Here is a 19,025-nt window from a genome sequence, read left to right on the forward strand (position 1 = left end):
GTCTGGTTATAGAAACATGCTGTTGATAAAGAGAACACTGCTCTGATGCACGCGTCGGCCATAAGCAGTAAATGATGCTTTCTAAAGAGAGAACATGGCAAATTCATGATACAATATACTACAGTCTAGCTAAAAACATGCTGTTGTTAAACAGAACAGCACTGGAGTTCACACGTCGGCCATTATCAGAAAATCCTGATATTTTCTAATACAAGAACACAATGTTTCCTACTGTTTCTGAGTATCTTCCATTGAGACAAACACACCAAAGTTAATAACTTCAGTCCGATCACCGAAACATGCTGTTGTTGAACAGAACAACACTCTGATACACACGTCAGCCATAAGCAGAAAATCCAAATATTTTTCTCATGCAAGAACACATGATGGACAGTAGTTGCAAAGACACTTTTCTCTCTAATTAGCAGGACCTTTTCTGTTGATACAAATACACTACAAACAGGAACATGCCCGTATAAAACAGAAATACCCTGACTCTAATGCACAAACTGTCAAACGTGCAGAATTATTTTACGATTCTGGTGCGAAAAATTACAATAAAACATATGAGGCCGATGACTCTGGTGGTGGACAGGATTGCCCCCGAGACAAGCGACACCCACCACAATAATTAAGCCTACGCCCGCGATAATATAACTGTTATATACCAGTGTGTCTTACTTATTAAATAGACAATAGAGTTATAAGGAAAAGATATATCAGAAACATGTTAACTAATTTAAACAGCGGGATTACTACAATAGTTATAACTAGAAATGGTTAGCCGAATTTATCCCATTATCCACAGTCAATATAAACAGTAACTATTTGCTCTAACAGTCAATTGCTATTCATAAACAGAAGTATAACAGCCAATATCTGCAACGGAAGTGTCTCAAAAACTTTTTATATTTCCAATGAAACGTTTTTTTTTGGTCGATTGTAGACGGATTGATTGACGCAATAAACGTGATGCAAGTACCGGTAGCTGAAATTAAGCTCCAACAATTGGTAAATTAAATAGTTGGGCGACTTTATTCCTTTATTCCAAGGTGATCTGCTATGGATATTCCAGTCGATGGTGGGATTTGTTTGCCTGTTGAAATTCAATCAATCGCCTTCAAGACAAGTCATAGTGTACATGACATAATTTTGAGAAACTATTGATGTGGCAATGTGGTATATCAACCCAACCGTGTTACGTCTTTCTCTAGAACAATTATAATTTAGTTGCAAACTCATGACAATTTTAGATTAGCTCTTATCAAACTATGATATATAGATAACATATCTAATACTCGATCAGTCATCAGTCTTCTCTGACCCTCGTATACTTCGAACTTTGAACAGAGGCAATTTTACCACAGCAGCTCGTTTGTAAAGAATAATATTCTCAAAACGTCGATTTTTTAATTGGTTGTGAACAGTTGTTATTCAAAACGTCACATCACCACATTTGCCAACGTATTTTCATAACAACAAGAGTGTCGGCAATATTGCTCGCTGAGTCAACAATTTGTAGTACAATAAGGTCGAGGTCTTGCCGAAGAACAACATGGGTAAATTACTTGGAAATTGGAAACTGGAGAAAAATGAAAATTGGGACGACTTCATGAAATCAATGGGTAAGTTAACATTTCATTCATTCATTCATTTTCATTTCATAACCGGGTTTATTGTATACAACGTTTCTACAATTTGCATTGTCATTAACTGAAGTAACGTAACGTAAAGTAATCTTTCATGAGTTTGATTGTGCACAACGGTTCAACAATTTACATAGTAACATTGTCATGAATATGGCAGCTAGCAGGTATATAACCTATTACAAAATTGTTATTTATTTCAAGTCATTTAATCCCCCATTCATGACGAATGTATAGAAATATGTGTGTATAGTAACACTGTGTAGTAGGTGAATGTAATACAATATTTAGAGTCAAATCGATTAAGTCAGAATATTCATTCAATGTTTCAATATTCGTTGAGGTCGTTATACATGTTAGTAAATTTAAGCTCTTGTTTAAGCTCTTGTTACAAGTTCAAGAACTGCAAAACTGCTTAAAGGGGTGGGGGTCGCTAGATAGGAAGCCAATGACCACCTTTAGTGAACCTTTGTTATCACATGAAAATGCTATGATAGGAGTAATTTCATTCTAAATAATACAAGGTTAATGGTTTCAATCCATCAGAAGAGAAGTTCCCCTCATTGCATACAGCACTTAAGCCAACATTGGAAAATGCTAAAATGCATTAGAAAACACAGATATTCATAGGGTACAGAAATGTACTGTATACCAATTTGTTTCCCAAAATTTTGAGCTTCCTTTACCAATTTGACCTACTGCTTTAACATGAACATTTTTAAAACAACATTGCAGGTGTGAACATAGTTCTAAGAAAAGTTGGGAATTCCATCACAAGTTATGAAGAAATAAAAAACGACGGTGACGATTGGGAGGTCAATGTAACCTCTACTTTCAAAAATAAATCTGTGAAATTTAAACTCGGCGAACCTTTTGAAGATCACACAATGGATGGACGAACAGTGACGGTATGACATTCTCTTTTCTTTGATATTTTCATCTCTTGTCTTTGCCTTAAGGATGTGAATGACTGTCATAACTGGATTTAGATCAATTCTGGGACCATGTCAAATACTAACTCTCGTGGGGTATTTGGTACATAACAGTGGAACATTCAGTCGCTAGCAGTAAAGAAAGTAGTTAGTTGTTGATGCATGTATCAACAGTTACCATTGATTGTGAGACCATGTTTGCTACTACAAGTTGCTACACTCATCAGGAATTTGGTGGCTGGCAGTTGAGAATCCAATATGTAAAATTGGAAGAAAACAGCTAAGAGTAATTGGGGAAAAAACGCCAGTCAGTAGAGTTACCTTTGGAAAGATTCTGACCACTGAAAACAGCCATTGTGCAGACAACAATTTTCCACAGTTTGATAGTATCATATATATTATCATCCATGGTTTCAATCAGAATGGTCTTTCTTGTTATGTAATGCTAAAATCCTAATTGTTTAATTCTTACAGGCGACATTTCGATTGGAAGGTGATAAGTTAATATTGGACCAGAAAGCGACTAAACCTGGTGAACCTGATACACATGTAGAGAGAAAGCTAGAGGGTGACGACACAATGATACAGGTAAATCATCAACTAAACTTTTTAAAAAAGTCAAATGAATGGAGTTTTACGTCCTACTTTTCTGCTCCTGATTGAGCCAACGAAGACTGACAATGCCATGCAGTGTGCAAGGAGGGACAATTTTTCAAGGACAGTGGCACAAGCCTATACAATTCTAGCTGTCGAGGGATCTTTGATATTCACAGTCTAAAGTTGAATTAAAATACATGTATATGCAAGTTATACATATTACATATCAAATATCTGCGAATGACTCATTTGAATTGTAACAGATGCCATGGGTTTCTATATTACCCGATTATAGAATTAATGCAATGAAATATTAAATAATATGTATTGTTATCCGCTAGTGATTTATGGTGTTAAAAATTGATATCGTTTTCATTTCACCTAGGGCGTAGTCTGGCTCAGAAAGAGGGAGGGATGGGGGTCGTATACCTTGTGGAATCATGGGTGTGAAATTGCTCCAATAATGGCATAAACTGCATCTAGGTTCGAGGTCTTTGTAGCAGAGGGGTGAGGGTGGGGCTGAGGAGGCAGCCGTCCCCCTCCGCAGTCTCAAAGGCATGTTTTCGGGCAAAAATCTCATAAATAGGTTAGAAATTAGGACAGATTATTTCTTTCAATTACGTCACGTATATCTGTGGAAAAGATAATCTTTATGGCTTTAACTCCCAATAACCACCAACCCTACATGTTCCTTCAGTACGTCGTACGCAAAACTCAATAACGTTTCATTAATAATTGATATCCATATATTTCAGACGTTCCATAACGTACAGAAGAATATAGTGGCTGTACGGGTTTATAAGAGATATACACCATGATCATAATGTGATATCAAACACCATTTTAAACTCATTTTGATACAGTAGTATATCATTATACCATCGTTATTGTTAATAAATACTTTTTATATACTTTATTTTAATTGTTTATTCTCTTACAAAGGTCATTCAAAGCCTCAAAAAAAAAAATTGAAATATCAACCATATTCAAAAAGGAAATAATAGGAAACAAGGTCAATGAAATTAAAACAAAGATCTTAAGACTATATGAAACTAAGACCCGACAATAGCAAGGGGAAACCACACAAATAACGTTCGCAGCAAAAGGAAATAACGTTATACATAAAGTTCATAGCAAAAGAAAATAACGCCATTCATAATTTTCAGGAAGTAACGTCATACAATACAACGTTCACAAACCAAAATTAACGTCATATATAACGTTCATAGCAAATTGTAATAACGTCATAATATAATGTTCATAGCAAAGGAAAGTAACGTCATATATAACGTTCATAGCAAAGGAAAATAACGTCATAATATAACGTTCATCGCAAAAGAATTAAGCCATAATATATAACGTTCATAGCAGGGAAAATAACGTCATAAGTAATGCACATAGCAAAGGGAAATAACGTTGTATATAACGTTCATAGCAAAGGGAAATAACGTTGTATATAACGTTCATAGCAAAGGAAAATAACGTCATAAGTAATGCACATAGCAAAGGGAAATAACGTTGTATATAACGTTCATAGCAGGGAAAATAACGTCATAAGTAATGCACATAGCAAAGGGAAATAACGTTGTATATAACGTTCATAGCAGGGAAAATAACGTCATAAGTAATGCACATAGCAAAGGGAAATAACGTCATAATATAACGTTCATAGCAAAGGAACGTAACGTCATATATAACGTTCATAGCAAAGGAAAATAACGTCATAATATAACGTTCATAGCAGGGAAAATAACGTCATAAGTAATGCACATAGCAAAGGGAAATAACGTTGTATATAACGTTCATAGCAAAGGGAAATAACGTTGTATATAACGTTCATAGCAAAGGGAAATAACGTTGTATATAACGTTCATAGCAAATGAAAATAATTCTTTATCAGATTTTTAATGGCATTGGGTTGTGGAAAATGACAATGCTAATACATAATAATCTGATATTTTCGCATTTAGAAATACTTCAAGTGATTCCAGCACCAGATCAAAATGGCAGAAAAGTTTGTTGGCCATTGGAAGTTAGAGAAGAGTGACAATTTCGACGAATATATGAAATCCATGGGTAAGAGATGAAAACTTTGTAAAATTCTATCAGTAATATAGAAGTTTTTTTCTTCAGATATTCAGATACAAATGTAAACAATGTTCATGCTTCTGGAGCACCTTTCGTGACTCTGGGCTTATCAACTCAATATTCCTTTCGGAGAGTTTCACTGACGCTGATAACGGTTATTTGGTATATATTATACAATTATAGGCTTATTAACTTGGCATTCCCCCCAGAGAGTCTACGTAGCTTATACAGTGAAACCCCTCAAAACCGACAGGCCGACGGATCACCGTAAAATGGAGGTTTGGAGGGGTTGTCGGTTTACCCGTAGGAGCGGCAATATAAGAGTTACATCCCTTTATGCCTATTTTGGTATTTACGTTTGTTGACTTGCAGTCCCTTTCCTTGCTAAAATGATTTATTTTGTATATTTATTTCTTTTAAAGGTGTAAATGTAATTCTGAGAAAAGTTGGAAACTCGATCACTAATTATGAAGAAATTCGAGTTGACGGCGACAACTGGGAAATATATATCACATCAACGTTTAAAAATCAGACTTTAAAATTTAAACTGGGAGAGGAAATAGATGAGACTACCATGGACGGGAGGAAATGTAAGGTAGGGGTCATTCGGCAATTCTCGGTAGTTTCCGTAAAGCTGATTATATGCTACCAAGCCCGTAGCGTTGGAGGGACAAGTAGTATATCCGGAGAGGTAATAGTATATGGTCTTTAGTTGCAGTAATGGAATTGGTCGGTTGGTAGAATCAAGTGACAATCCATTATTCGGAACATTCAATAATCAATAATTTGATCCGTTGTATAAAAATCTATAATCCATAATATGAGCAATGCTTATTTTCGCGCAATATTTTACTTCCGGTTAGCAGGTTTGGGTTTTATGCCAACCCCATTCTAAATGCATTTAAAAGAATCACTTCTATCCACAGCTACACCTGTCTTGTCTAAATATATGGTATGATTTACATTTCAGTCGACGTTTACATTTGAAGACAATAAGTTGATACAGATACAGAAAGGTATTAAATCTGGAGAATGTGACTCTCATATGGCTCGACATATTGAAGGCGATGATACGCTTATCTGTGTAAGTATAGTTTCAGATTACCCAAACAAAAATACTGGAGACACTTTGTTTAGCTCTTAAAGAAATTGTAAAGATGTTTTCTAAATTCTTCATGTGTATCGGACACACTGATAGCATCAATTGGTACCATTCCAATTTTCAATCAGATGTCTTTGGTTCCTGTAATTCCACTAAAACTGATGTGTTTGTGACTTCGCTAATCGCCAAATATGCTTTATCACGTCCTTTGCCGTTAGTGACGTCATGAAACGTCTTTTCTAGATTCGCCCCTATTTAGCTGTTGTTTAATTTCTCGTAATTATATTTTTGTTTCAGACTTTTAGAAATATACAGAAAGACATCGCTACAGTTAGAACTTTTAAACGCTATACACCTTAGTTAGATACTTATTAACAACTATTTTATATTCTTGTACTTTATTGAACTTTTTTATATTATTAATCTCAATACAATATATTTCTTTTGATTTCAAAAAAAATCAAACGCCAAAGATCAAAGTCGTGAAATAAAATGGCATTAGATAAAACATGAAAATAATCCTTTTACAAGTGTAAGGGTAGTCTGAGGGGTTACATTAGTGGTGTTATTGTATTCTTCCATTCACGATATGACAGTGTAAATTGTCGAAACGTTATCTAGTTGAATGAAATGTAGGCTAGACCTTATCATGTAGATCAAAAGTTACCAAATAAAAGGTCATATATATGTCACCTGATTTAAAACATTAACAATATATTTAAGGGTTAACCGTATTCACGAGTTTTTTGCTTGTGTTCATATTTATAAAACAAACCGTATGTAGAAGCATATTAATTGGCCTGTTTGAAAATCACATGACTTCATGAGAAATCTGTAATTGAGATTCTGACCATAGTAAACTGTCATTGTGTCAATAAGACGAGTAAAGGTTGGACGAGATTGTTTCATTTGTGGGAAATATGGTACCCCATATTAACAAGTATCGTTTGTAGAATAGTAGTTTCAGAATCTTACAGACGACAAAGCTCACCTTAGAATTGCAGGAACGAAGTTTATTCTTCAGATTCATTCTGCCTTCTGTCAGCAACAGGACATAGTATAACTGGCATTGCAATCTGAAAATAGAAAATACCAATAATTGAAATAATATGTAACTGTCGTAGCTTATGGATGAATATAAACCCATTCGCACAGTCGCCGTTGCGTCAGATGTTCCTTGATAGTACAAACACCCTTTCAGGTGTCTCAGATAAGTGAACATGCCCTGCCCTACCATCGACAACTCGTCACAGTAATTATAACAGTTAAACTCCTAACCAGTCGTATTGTGTTCTATGGTCTACCAATTGTAAAAAAGAAGGGAGAACATGCCCTTACTTTCAACTAACACTTGCAACCACAGAGGCCCGAGAAACAACAGTAGAGACTCCTTATACAAGTATTCAAGAAGAGTGGGCAACACCTGCCTAACTAACGACACCCACCGCGTTAAGTAGTGTAGTGGGACACCTATTACAAATGTCCCTAAGGGTGGGCATGGCCTGCCTTCCTAGTACCACCAACCAAAGTAAGTTGTGCAGAGGAGCACCTAATACAAGCGTGCCATAAGATTCAGCATGCAGTGCAGATCTAGCCATATCCGCCTCAGTAATCATTTTTGCGGAGCTCTTGTTTTGTAGGTAGACATTGTATGATATGCCGACTATTGTCGACCTGCTGTTTTGATTTGTCCACTGTCAATCAAACATGGATTAGCGTTTTGACTGATATGTTTTGTTGACGGTATAGATAATGTCCGAGGTATTATAAAGGAGTCGTAAAGTAATTTGACAGGTGTCTGTTATAAACTGGAGGTCTGTTAGGTATAATCTCTTTATTATGAATTCTCTCAGGTTAACAATTGATAGTTTATTCAAGGGGACATAATACAATTATTATTATCAGACAACAATTAATTATTCTATTGTCCATAGGCTAATTGCTCCCGTTTTTTATTTTGCCTTTTACAATGTCGGTGGAATAGTTCAATCAATAACAAGATAGATTGTCGTCTGCGAGGCGATAAAGTGCTGTGGGTCTTTCTCCCTATAGGAAGAAATATTGTGTGGTTCCATACTTCCAAGTAGGCTAATTAGTCAATAGTCTTTCCATGAAAGAGATTCCAACCCACGACACCTACTCAATCGACACCGGGTCGAGTCTTAAAAGCAGTAGCCGTGGCATCTTCAATTTTTCAACTTACAGAGAGATTGGAATCCGAGTCCAAGGCACTTTAAGACCGATCACCCAAGTCAGAAATGTAAATAAGACAGACAATAAGGGATTTGTTTCTGTACATGATAGAGCTAATGAAGACAGGAAAACGCTATGCAGTGAGAAATGGGGTAAATTTTTCCACAGACGTCAGGGCATCAACATCAGCCTAAAGGCCTCGGACTAACAACGTAACTGTAAATCAACTCCAACCCTTAATGAACCAATACTTAAAATTAAAAATGAACTCACTTGATTTGTGACGCGATCCCCTCCTCATTATAGACCTATAACATTTGTCATTAAACAAATAATGAGCTAACAACCGTCACAAATGAGCAGGTATAAAATATCTATATTCCAATTTCATACGATTTTCAATCTTCGTATATCATTTACACAGTCAGATGGAAAACAATCGCGGCTAACGAACAGTTAAAAAAATACAACGTATCATACTCCAATTTTGATCCAGTCTTGATAAGATTTAAGTTATTCGTACTCAGTGGTAAAAAAGTTCAATACAATTCACAAATTGACAAATATTGTCTGTCTGTTGTTTGTACGACATGTACACACGTGTGGCTGGTATGTCAGAATGCAGTGAGTGTGAAATAGAATCAGGCTGGTAGAGGGTATGAAAGTTGTACTTCTTTTGAATCATGTTTGCCCCATTCTGTATACAACCCTAATCGCGAGCCAGTCCGGAGTAAACCAATACCATTTGTTTGTCAAGGAAAACTTACTCTCGTCGAGTTTCCGCATAGGGATAGCTCAATTTTGTTGAGTGCTAAGACAATGGGATAGCTCAATTTTGTCAAGTGTTAGAACAGTAAGATAGCTCAATCTTGTCGAGTGTTAGAACAGTAGGATAGCTCAATCTTGTCAAGTGTTAGAACAGTAGGATAGCTCAATCTTGTCGAGTGTTAGAACAGTAGGATAGCTCAATCTTGTCAAGTGTTAGAACAGTAAGATAGCTCAATCTTGTCGAGTGTTAGAACAGTAGGATAGCTCAATCTTGTCGAGTGTTAGAACAGTAGGATAGCTCAATCTTGACGAGTGTTAGAACAGTAGGATAGCTCAATCTTGTCAAGTGTTAGAACAGTAGGATAACTCAATCTTGTCGAGTGTTAGGGCAGTAGGATAGCTCAATCTTGTCGAGTGTTAAGGCAGTAGTATAGCTCAATCTTGTCGAGTGCTAATGAAGTCGGATAGCTCAATCTTGTCGAGTGTTAGGGCAGTGGGATAGCTCAATCTTGTAGTGTTAGGGCAGTAGGATAGCTCAATCTTGTCGAGTGTTAAGGCAGTAGTATAGCTCAATCTTGTCGAGTGCTAATGAAGTCGGATAGCTCAATCTTGTCGAGTGTTAGGGCAGTGGGATAGCTCAATCTTGTAGTGTTAGAGCAGTAGGATAGCTCAATCTTGTCGAGTGTTAAGGCAGTAGTATAGCTCAATCTTGTCGAGTGCTAGGGAAGTCGGATAGCTCAATCTTGTCGAGTGTTAGGGCAGTGGGATAGCTCAATCTTGTCGAGTGTTAGGGCAGTGGGATAGCTCAATCTTGTCGAATGTTAGGGAAATGGGATAGCTCAATCTTGTCGAGTGTTAGGGCAGTGGGATAGCTCAATCTTGTCGAATGTTAGGGCAGTGGGATAGCTCAATCTTGTCGAATGTTAGGGCAGTGGGCTAGCTCAATCTTGTAGAGTGCTAGGAGATTAAGATAGCTCAGTCATAAGCTTGTCTGCTATGTGATTTGAATTCTTTTAGTTTTGATTATTCAACCAGCTATATAGTTGCGCGGTGTTAAGTTTAAAACACTGTGGTTTCTATCGCCCTGTAAATATCTCCACGGTTGAATAATACGTAACTAAGCTAATCATAACAAAGAGTAGGCCTATTAATCTCTTCTGTTACCGGATTAATATCTTTAATCTTTATATCTTTAAAGGGAATCAAAATGACCGTCTGGCCTTTATAGAATTTATACGGAGAGAACGAGGATGGTGTATGGGATGGTTACAGTATCGTCATGACCTGGTCAGATAGTCTAGCCTTATTTCTGGAGATGATTTTGAGTATTCTAGTCACCAGATTGGTCAACTCTTCATTGCGAGTATCAACAAATATACAGTGGCGGTTGTATGGGGGGGTCTGTATGGGGAGGGCTTTGCCACCCCCCGTGCCCACTCACCCACTTTCAAATTTCTTATCATTGAATATAGAGAGCAATTGTCCAATGGCAATTCTTTGACTCTTACTCAACCCCTTCACGAATGATTTTTAGAAACGCCACTGCAAATATGTAATTGAGGAATTATGATTTCATATTTTTGGAAAACGTGAAAACAGACCAAATACCTGGGACGAGAAGTTATAAGTGTTCTCAGATATATTCACAAAGGCTTGAAAACCTCTTTACGATCCCTTTAACAACGTAAGATCAGTGGTTTGGAAACGAATTTCATAAGATTTTTTTTTTTGATAAGCAACAATCATTACAATGACAATACGAAATGTACATTTTTCCCTATAAAACGAAATAAAATGGCGATATCCAACCTACCTGTTTGGTCTTATTGGGTTAATGAATATTTGTTTCTCGCATGAGGTGGAATTAAACACAACATATAATAACAATAGCTGATTTTATAAACCTCATTGATTACTTCACGGTAAATTATATAAACCTCATCGATTACTTCACGGTAAATTGTATAAACCTCATTGATTACTTCACGGTAAATTGTATAAACCTCATTGATTACTTCACGGTAAATTGTAAAAACCACATTGATTACTTCACGGTAAATTGTAAAAACCTCATTGATTACTTCACGGTAAATTGTATAAACCTCATTGATTACTTCACGGTAAATTGTACAAAACCTCATTGATTACTTCACGGTAAATTGTATAAACCTCATTGATTACTTCACGGTAAATTGTATAAACCTCATTGATTACTTCATGGTAAATTGTAAAAACCACATCGATTACTTCACGGTAAATTGTATAAAACCTCATTGATTACTTCACAGTAAATTGTATAAACCTCATTGATTACTTCACGGTAAATTGTATAAACCTCATTGATTACTTCATGGTAAATTGTATAAACCTCATTGATTACTTCATGGTAAATTGTATAAACCTCATTGATTACTTCATGGTAAATTGTATAAAACCTCATTGATTACTTCATGGTAAATTGTATAAACCTCATTGATTACTTCACGGTAAATTGTATAAACCTCATTGATTACTTCACGGTAAATTGTAAAAACCACATCGATTACTTCACGGTAAATTGTATAAACCTCATTGATTACTTCACGGTAAATTGTATAAACCTCATTGATTACTTCATGGTAAATTGTAAAAACCACATTGATTACTTCACGGTAAATTGTATAAAACCTCATTGATTACTTCACAGTAAATTGTATAAACCTCATTGATTACTTCACGGTAAATTGTATAAACCTCATTGATTACTTCATGGTAAATTGTATAAACCTCATTGATTACTTCATGGTAAATTGTATAAACCTCATTGATTACTTCATGGTAAATTGTATAAAACCTCATTGATTACTTCATGGTAAATTGTATAAACCTCATTGATTACTTCACGGTAAATTGTAAAAACCACATCGATTACTTCACGGTAAATTGTATAAACCTCATTGATTACTTCACGGTAAATTGTATAAACCTCATTGATTACTTCACGGTAAATTGTAAAAACCACATCGATTACTTCACGGTAAATTGTATAAACCTCATTGATTATTTCAAGGTCAATTATAACAACTTGATTGATTATGCCATGGTAAATTGTATAAAACCTCATTGATTACGTCGTAACAATGTTTCAGAACGTCTACTTTGACGCAAAAATAGAAACTTGATAAAACGACACAAAACATGACGCTTTGGATAGCTGCATGGTGAAAAAAAACCATCAAATTTTATATGATTTGATGATAATTTGATACAGAATTAGTGAAAAGATAGGCGACAATACAGAATCAAACACGCACTTGTAAGCCATTCACTTTTCATGGATAAAGACGCCACAACAATCAAGTCCAAATTAACAAATTAAACTTCAGACCTCATTTCAAAATTTTCGACATTGAAGCTTTTAAGTTAATCCAGAAGGATTTCGAAAATTTCAAAAAAATGGCACAAGTCATGAAAAGAACGATATGGAAACTCCAGAAGATGACGCGGCGGAAGGTCAACTCTGGTTCAGATTCCATAGGATTCCAGATCGTTACCAGGTCAACAGCCGATTTCATCAGCAATAACAGACCTCGAAGCACACTCATAATTCGGATAGCGGTCCACATTGGACATTTGGGGTTGGACACATTGGATTTGGTCACCGTCTGGCTTTTCCCGTTCATAGTAGTGGCAATATGGTTACCGACCATGTTTCTGTAGGACTGGGTACATCTTTGATCAAATGAATCGTTAAGGTTTATGCTTAGATCACGGTCTGGTGTTACTGTAGATTGGTCCATAGAATGTTGTGGGTGGTCTTTCTTCTGATTCAGTTCACCCTCAATGTTAAAAATGCCAATGGGTTCAATGTCACAATATCGTGGCGGATCATCAAAGTTTGATGTCATTGTGGCCCCAACGCTACTTACTAGTTGTGGTTTCTCAGTCGCAATGACTGGGTACGAAACGTATTCTGGGTTCGGTTCGAAAATCATACTTGGAGCTTCTTCAACAGGATTTTCACAGTTTTGGGGTGTCGTGAAGGGTAAGCTTGTGTATCTAGAATCGGGTTCGAAAACCGTTTCGGGCTCAACTGTTGGGGCGGAGGGCGCTATTGGCATAAAGCTTGTGGACGCTTCGAAATTAAGTGGTGGGCAGATGTTCAAGCGATGTAAAGGTATGAATGTCGGTCCGTCTTCGGTATTGGAATGCTTTGAGGGTTCAGTCTTTCTATGCCTTAATTGGTTAGACTGTTCAGTTCCCTGTTCTGGAACATTGACAGATTTTTTGTTGCTCTTTGTTTGGCTGTTAGTCTTGAGGATGTCAACAACCACAAGGATAATGATCATTAGTGACGGTATGATGCCATTCACTATACCTTGGATTAAGGAAGATGTCCTGGTTTCACCAATCATCACGTAAGTAGTATGTTCAGCTCGCTTTGTAGAAACTTCAAAAGACGATGTGGAGTCTGACTGGAATCCTGGAACCATGGTGACTTCCTCCTCTTGTGGAAAGTTCCGTAGCCCCATCTGCACAATCTGCAGACTTTCCCGAATACCGTCTAAGCCCTCGCCTGGATAATGCAGTATGACTCTTTTTAGTATCTCAAACAAACAGTCAACACAAATCTGGTATGTGTGGCCATAATAGGTGTACTTCCAAATCATCTCGTTAAAAGTGGAATTGCGATCTTGAAATAGCTGAATGAAGTATCTAAACGTGTCGAGTGTTAATTGGTTACGAACTACGTAAGGTTCAGTGTAAGCATTGACACTTTCTTCGTTCAGGCGACAAACAGAAAATTTGCTGTGGTAATGTTCATCCCAGCAATCACGAAGCGACATCTCGGTAGAAGAAGGTAGGACCGAAATTAACAGAGTATTCCAAAAATACGTGCGTGTATTTGACATCTGGTAAAATGATTGATGGTTCGACCTGGCTGATGATTTTAACGTTTTAGAGCATAGATTAGTGTTCTGATACATTTTATCGTAAATTTGATTGTATTTGACTTCGTCCAGAAAATTCTTTCGTTGGATAATGTATTGTCGTACTGCATATTGAAATTCTAGAAGATACAAATATTTTCTTACTGTATGAAGTGCGCTGCAGTGTCCCAACTTTTCGTTTTCTCTGAAGTAAGCTTCGTAATCAGTAGATTGTTTAGTCGACTCGGTTGTCTTGGACAAGCTTCGCTGTGCCACTTGCGAAACCGAACATGGCGTGACGAGTGTAATGATTACGGCAATTACAAGAACAAATATTGACGTTGCGCGGGCGAAAATCACAGCGTTGCTTCCATTCTTCCTGCCGTTTCGATACATTTTGTCTGCTATCATGACCACAATCAACCAAACCGAACCAGCCACTGGTGTGACTTGAGCCCATTTTACAAAATGACACAAGTTAGGCAATTCATTTTTAAAACTCCAGTGAATAATCATACTTAGGAAATAGACACAATCGACCACTAACAAACCTCGGAGATAGGTGAAATACGTTTTGGTGATGCTAGTTTTTATTGAAACTCCAACCATTACCAATAGGTTTCCCAGAATAGCTATGATGGACAACACGAACTGGGCATCAAGTTCTGCTTTGGTAAGATAGCGCAGCATGGTGGTGGTTCTGCAATAAAATCAGAACTACGGTTATAGGAAATCACACGGGGTCTTGGTTTTTGACTGAACGACGCTTTTCCCATCCCTTATCAACGACTAAAGACGCTTTACGACCAGCATTCACTGTCGAGAAGAAACCGAATACTTCCGTTTAAAGTTACCACCACAACCATGACTCAAGTGAGGTTGTAAGAAATCAGACAGTGCAACGCCAGTCGTAATACCAGATACGTGATGCTGCGAAAAGATCTTATGAAGAGCTTCTGCACGGGCGTGGAATGATTACTCAATCCGTGCTTCGACAATAAAATCAGGACTTTATTTGATAAAAAATAATTAGAAAACTATATTCCTATAAAAGTTATTTAGACAATTTAAAAACCCTTACCTCTTCAACAAGACAAGATAATGTCCTCTTCCACTAGACAAGATAATGTCCTCTTCCACTAGACAAGATAATGTCCTCTTCCTCTAGACAAGATAATGTCCTCTTCAACAAGACAAGATAATGTCCTCTTCCACTAGACAAGATAATGTTCTCTTCCACAAGACAAGATAATGTCCTCTTCCACTAGACAAGATAATGTCCTCTTCCACTAGACAAGATAATGTCCTCTTCCACTAGACAAGATAATGTCCTCTTCCACTAGACAAGATAATGTCCTCTTCCACAAGACAAGATAATGTCCTCTTCCACAAGACAAGATAATGTTCTCTTCCACTAGACAAGATAATGTCCTCTTCCACAAGACAAAATAAGGACGAAATCAGACAAAATAAGGACAAAATAAGACAAAATAAGGACGAAATAAGACAAAATAATGCCTTCTTCTTCTCCTCGTAGAAGTGTCAATCTGTATCGCTCTAACTACAAGTATGGTTAAATGAAAAATGATAATGGTGAAGATGCCACGCGAGCATCATTAAAAATCCGATTAAATTAAACATTTTAAATATATTTTTCGCTCTGGTTTAATTGCTATGCGAGTCCTTTTGAAAATCAAGACCCATTTTAAACCTAAAGAGCATTCGGCAATTCTCGATAGTTTCCGTAAAGCTGTATCAACACGTGCAGCAAACGGTTTAGCGTGAAAGTTCATCTAGCGCTCTGCAACATATTCAACGTTACGGTAAAGGCTAAGGATTGCCGAATACATGTGGAGGAGCACCTTCACGGTAGACCGTTTGTCGACTACATTCCACTCCAAGTCACTTTTCGACTTACCCTTCAACCAAATGAAGATTCCTCTTCTAATCTATGAAAATAAATACATTCTAATGCTCAATAATTCTTTATTATTTGAAAATCAAATTTTATATGACGTTAATTTTGAATTAAAAACCATTAAAGGAAGTGAAATGTTTTTAACCAATCAAACAGCGTGACACCCAACTCGTACATTATCTTTATACCAATTGTTGGAACATTCCTTTTGTCCGTTGTAGGTGAAGCACTCGAATCTGAAATTGGTGTAATAAAAATTGGCGTTAGTGATCGTAAACTAGCAGGGGTAAGAATGGACCTTTACAATACTGGCCACGTATTCTCGAAACGATCTTTGAGCTAGGATGTCCTAGGTTCTTATCTTCTAACATTGATTCTAGGATGTCCTATAGTTGCTTATCTTCTAATATTGATTCTAGGACATCCTAGCGCTAAGATCGTTTCGAGAATACGTGGCCTGGATGTGAAGCTTTTGTAAAAAGTATAAGAACTTGCTCTACAGAATTGAAGAGTTGCAATATTCCCAATTACAAAGACTCTCAGTGCGAAGTATAAGACTTGGAATATCACTTAACCTACCTGCAGATAGCATCGGGTACCAGTGGACAGCCATTCTCTCCCTGACATTCACCTACCACTTGGTTATTAATAGCACTTCCGGTAGCCATGGTTACCAGAACCATCGCCATAACAACAGTCAAAATAGTCATCTTCATCATCTGAAATGTATTATTGTTTGTTAATCCTGAAAAATAATTCGACCAATCAGATGTTTTGTTTCTTTGAAAGTTTGTCTACCACTGACGAATTCAGGGCTATCTGACCGGACCGTGTTCTAATTACTTCGAGATTGAGAAAGCCTTTGTAAGAGTACCTGCTTTAAACTTGTTTTTGTTGGTTATAATTAACCATGACAACCTATTGCTATGTAATAATTACTGATTATATATATTATATTTATAATAGCAATATAAAAGTATAAGTTGTAATATTCAAGAAGTGTTTAAGAACTATTCCAGAGAATAGTTATAAAAGTTATAAAACTTACAGTTTTACTAAAAGCTGATATAATCCTTCAGACGCTAATGTTTTAATGTGGTATAAAAGTTTATCATGTTTTTAGAAAAGATATCATCTATTTATTTTGTTACCCAACTTGATTTACGCCAGTTCTTCAAAGTAAATATTAAAGGAACAACTACGTCTTAGTTTAAACCTGCTTTGTTGACCCGCACTGCGTATAATTCGAACGACTGGACGTCTTTCAATGTCAGCCCCTCCGAACTACCTCACTGACACCCCCCTGTTGAGGCAACATAAGGTTTGCCAACTGAGGATCAAAATGGTTAAGGTATTACGTCTTCATCTTATACCTTGACTGCAGTGGCCCACTTTCTTGTTTCACAGTCAGTGATTTGATTGGATTTTACCGCCAAAACAGCCAATCAGAACCCCCGATTTCATGCGTCTTCTGTCGAGGGCTCAGATTGGCTGTATTCACTACAATCCAATCGAATTGCTGCATTGAAAAACGTGAGACAAGAAAGTGAGCCATTATAGTCAAGGTATAAGAAGACGTAATACCTTGACTATTATGATGATGGCTGACCATAAGACTGACAAAAGCACGAAATACAACCCATAAAATGAATTGGTTGTATCCTTTAAGATGGCGATATATCAAACTTGTTGACGAACACAAGAAACTGGTTAGAAAAGGTAAATATGTAGTAAATATCTGAGTTGACATGACTAAGATACTAAGTTACTAATCTCTCTGTGATATAACCTAACTCGTTAACATTATTACATTGTTCCTGGTCAGTTAATTAGTTTACTTGAATCCAGTGGCCCAAGCATCCAAGGAAATGGTTGAACCAAGTCCACGAGCCTCAAGCACCTAAGGGGCTCAACCCCCGAAAAAATGCAGGAGAGCATATGTTTAAAAAAAATTCCGGGGGAAGGGGCCCCAAGCCACATATGTCCATGGCCCCACTCATCTAGATGAGCCACTGCTTTGATCATCTACCCTGAGTCCAATATCGGAAAGGTTACCCCCATTTTCTAATGAGAAATAGCTATTTAAGTCCATCCGTCTGTCAGAGGGAAATCGGATTCTCTGTAAGTATCGTCTGGACCAGACCTATGTTTGGATCGAACGCCCAACCTTCAGGTTAGCGAGCAAGTAGCGAACTCACTGATCCTCCAATAACATGCTAGAATACCAACTTACCATTTAAGTCCTCGTTCAGTGTTTTTGTGATGCTGTGGGTTGTGCTGTGTCTGTCTCGGCTGGAAGTCGATTATTAATCTATTCCAACAATTTAGACCTATTTTATACAATCTATAAACTAAAACAATAAAACAATTATTACAATATTAAAATTTTAATTGGCTTCAAAAACATTCGTAACCTATCCTGGAACGAAAAGAAAAACAACAAGCACACAGACCTGCTTAAAGGGTCTTGTGATGTTCACAATCCTAAAAGCAGAGTGACTCAAGGAAAGTGACAGTGGTCTGGTATACAATCATGACTCAGAGTGAACTCGTGTACTGATTCTGTGCAGGGTAACTGAGGATAATATTAGTGCTAGATATTCTGACTATGTAGCCAGATTGATCTATCTAATTATTTTATAATTCCAGCTGTTTATCTGATATCCGACTCTATGATTGTCGTTAATATGATAATAACCTGATAGATGATTGTCAATTTACACCTCTGTAACCATTTTAGGGTTTACAGGATTGGAATATAATAACGACACGGTTACCAGGCTAATGACGTCAGGTTAACGAGTCAAATAACGTCGAAGTAACCAAGAAAATGAGGTTGGGGTTACCAGGTAATTGACGTTGCATTAACTA

The 19,025-nt window shown here is 36.8% G+C and overlaps 3 protein-coding genes across 3 annotated transcripts; 2 read left to right on the forward strand and 1 right to left on the reverse strand.

The window, feature by feature from the left end:
• Positions 1-1,429: 1,429 nt before the first annotated feature.
• LOTGIDRAFT_204866 (hypothetical protein) lies at positions 1,430-4,091 on the forward strand. The gene is made up of 4 exons (XM_009067987.1): positions 1,430-1,625; positions 2,382-2,554; positions 3,053-3,166; positions 3,931-4,091. The coding sequence occupies exons 1-4, from the start codon at positions 1,556-1,558 to the stop codon at positions 3,991-3,993; spliced, it is 420 nt and encodes a 139-aa protein (XP_009066235.1). The 5' UTR covers positions 1,430-1,555; the 3' UTR covers positions 3,994-4,091.
• A 1,087-nt stretch (positions 4,092-5,178) lies between these two features.
• Positions 5,179-7,085, forward strand: LOTGIDRAFT_223001 (hypothetical protein; the record flags this gene model as incomplete). The annotated part of the gene is made up of 4 exons (XM_009067988.1): positions 5,179-5,251; positions 5,686-5,858; positions 6,234-6,347; positions 6,663-7,085. The coding sequence occupies 4 exons, from the start codon at positions 5,179-5,181 to the stop codon at positions 6,723-6,725; spliced, it is 423 nt and encodes a 140-aa protein (XP_009066236.1). The 3' UTR covers positions 6,726-7,085.
• Positions 7,086-7,406: 321 nt separating this feature from the next.
• Positions 7,407-17,241, reverse strand: LOTGIDRAFT_236840 (hypothetical protein; the record flags this gene model as incomplete). The annotated part of the gene is made up of 5 exons (XM_009067989.1): positions 17,203-17,241; positions 16,734-16,873; positions 14,788-14,936; positions 12,895-14,376; positions 7,407-7,441 (listed from the first exon to the last, which is right to left on the reverse strand). The coding sequence occupies exons 2-5, from the start codon at positions 16,871-16,873 to the stop codon at positions 7,407-7,409; spliced, it is 1,806 nt and encodes a 601-aa protein (XP_009066237.1). The 5' UTR covers positions 17,203-17,241.
• Positions 17,242-19,025: the final 1,784 nt, after the last annotated feature.

The sequence above is a fragment of the Lottia gigantea genome (assembly GCF_000327385.1).
Source record: "Lottia gigantea unplaced genomic scaffold LOTGIsca_88, whole genome shotgun sequence".
Taxonomy (NCBI): Eukaryota; Metazoa; Mollusca; class Gastropoda; family Lottiidae; genus Lottia; species Lottia gigantea.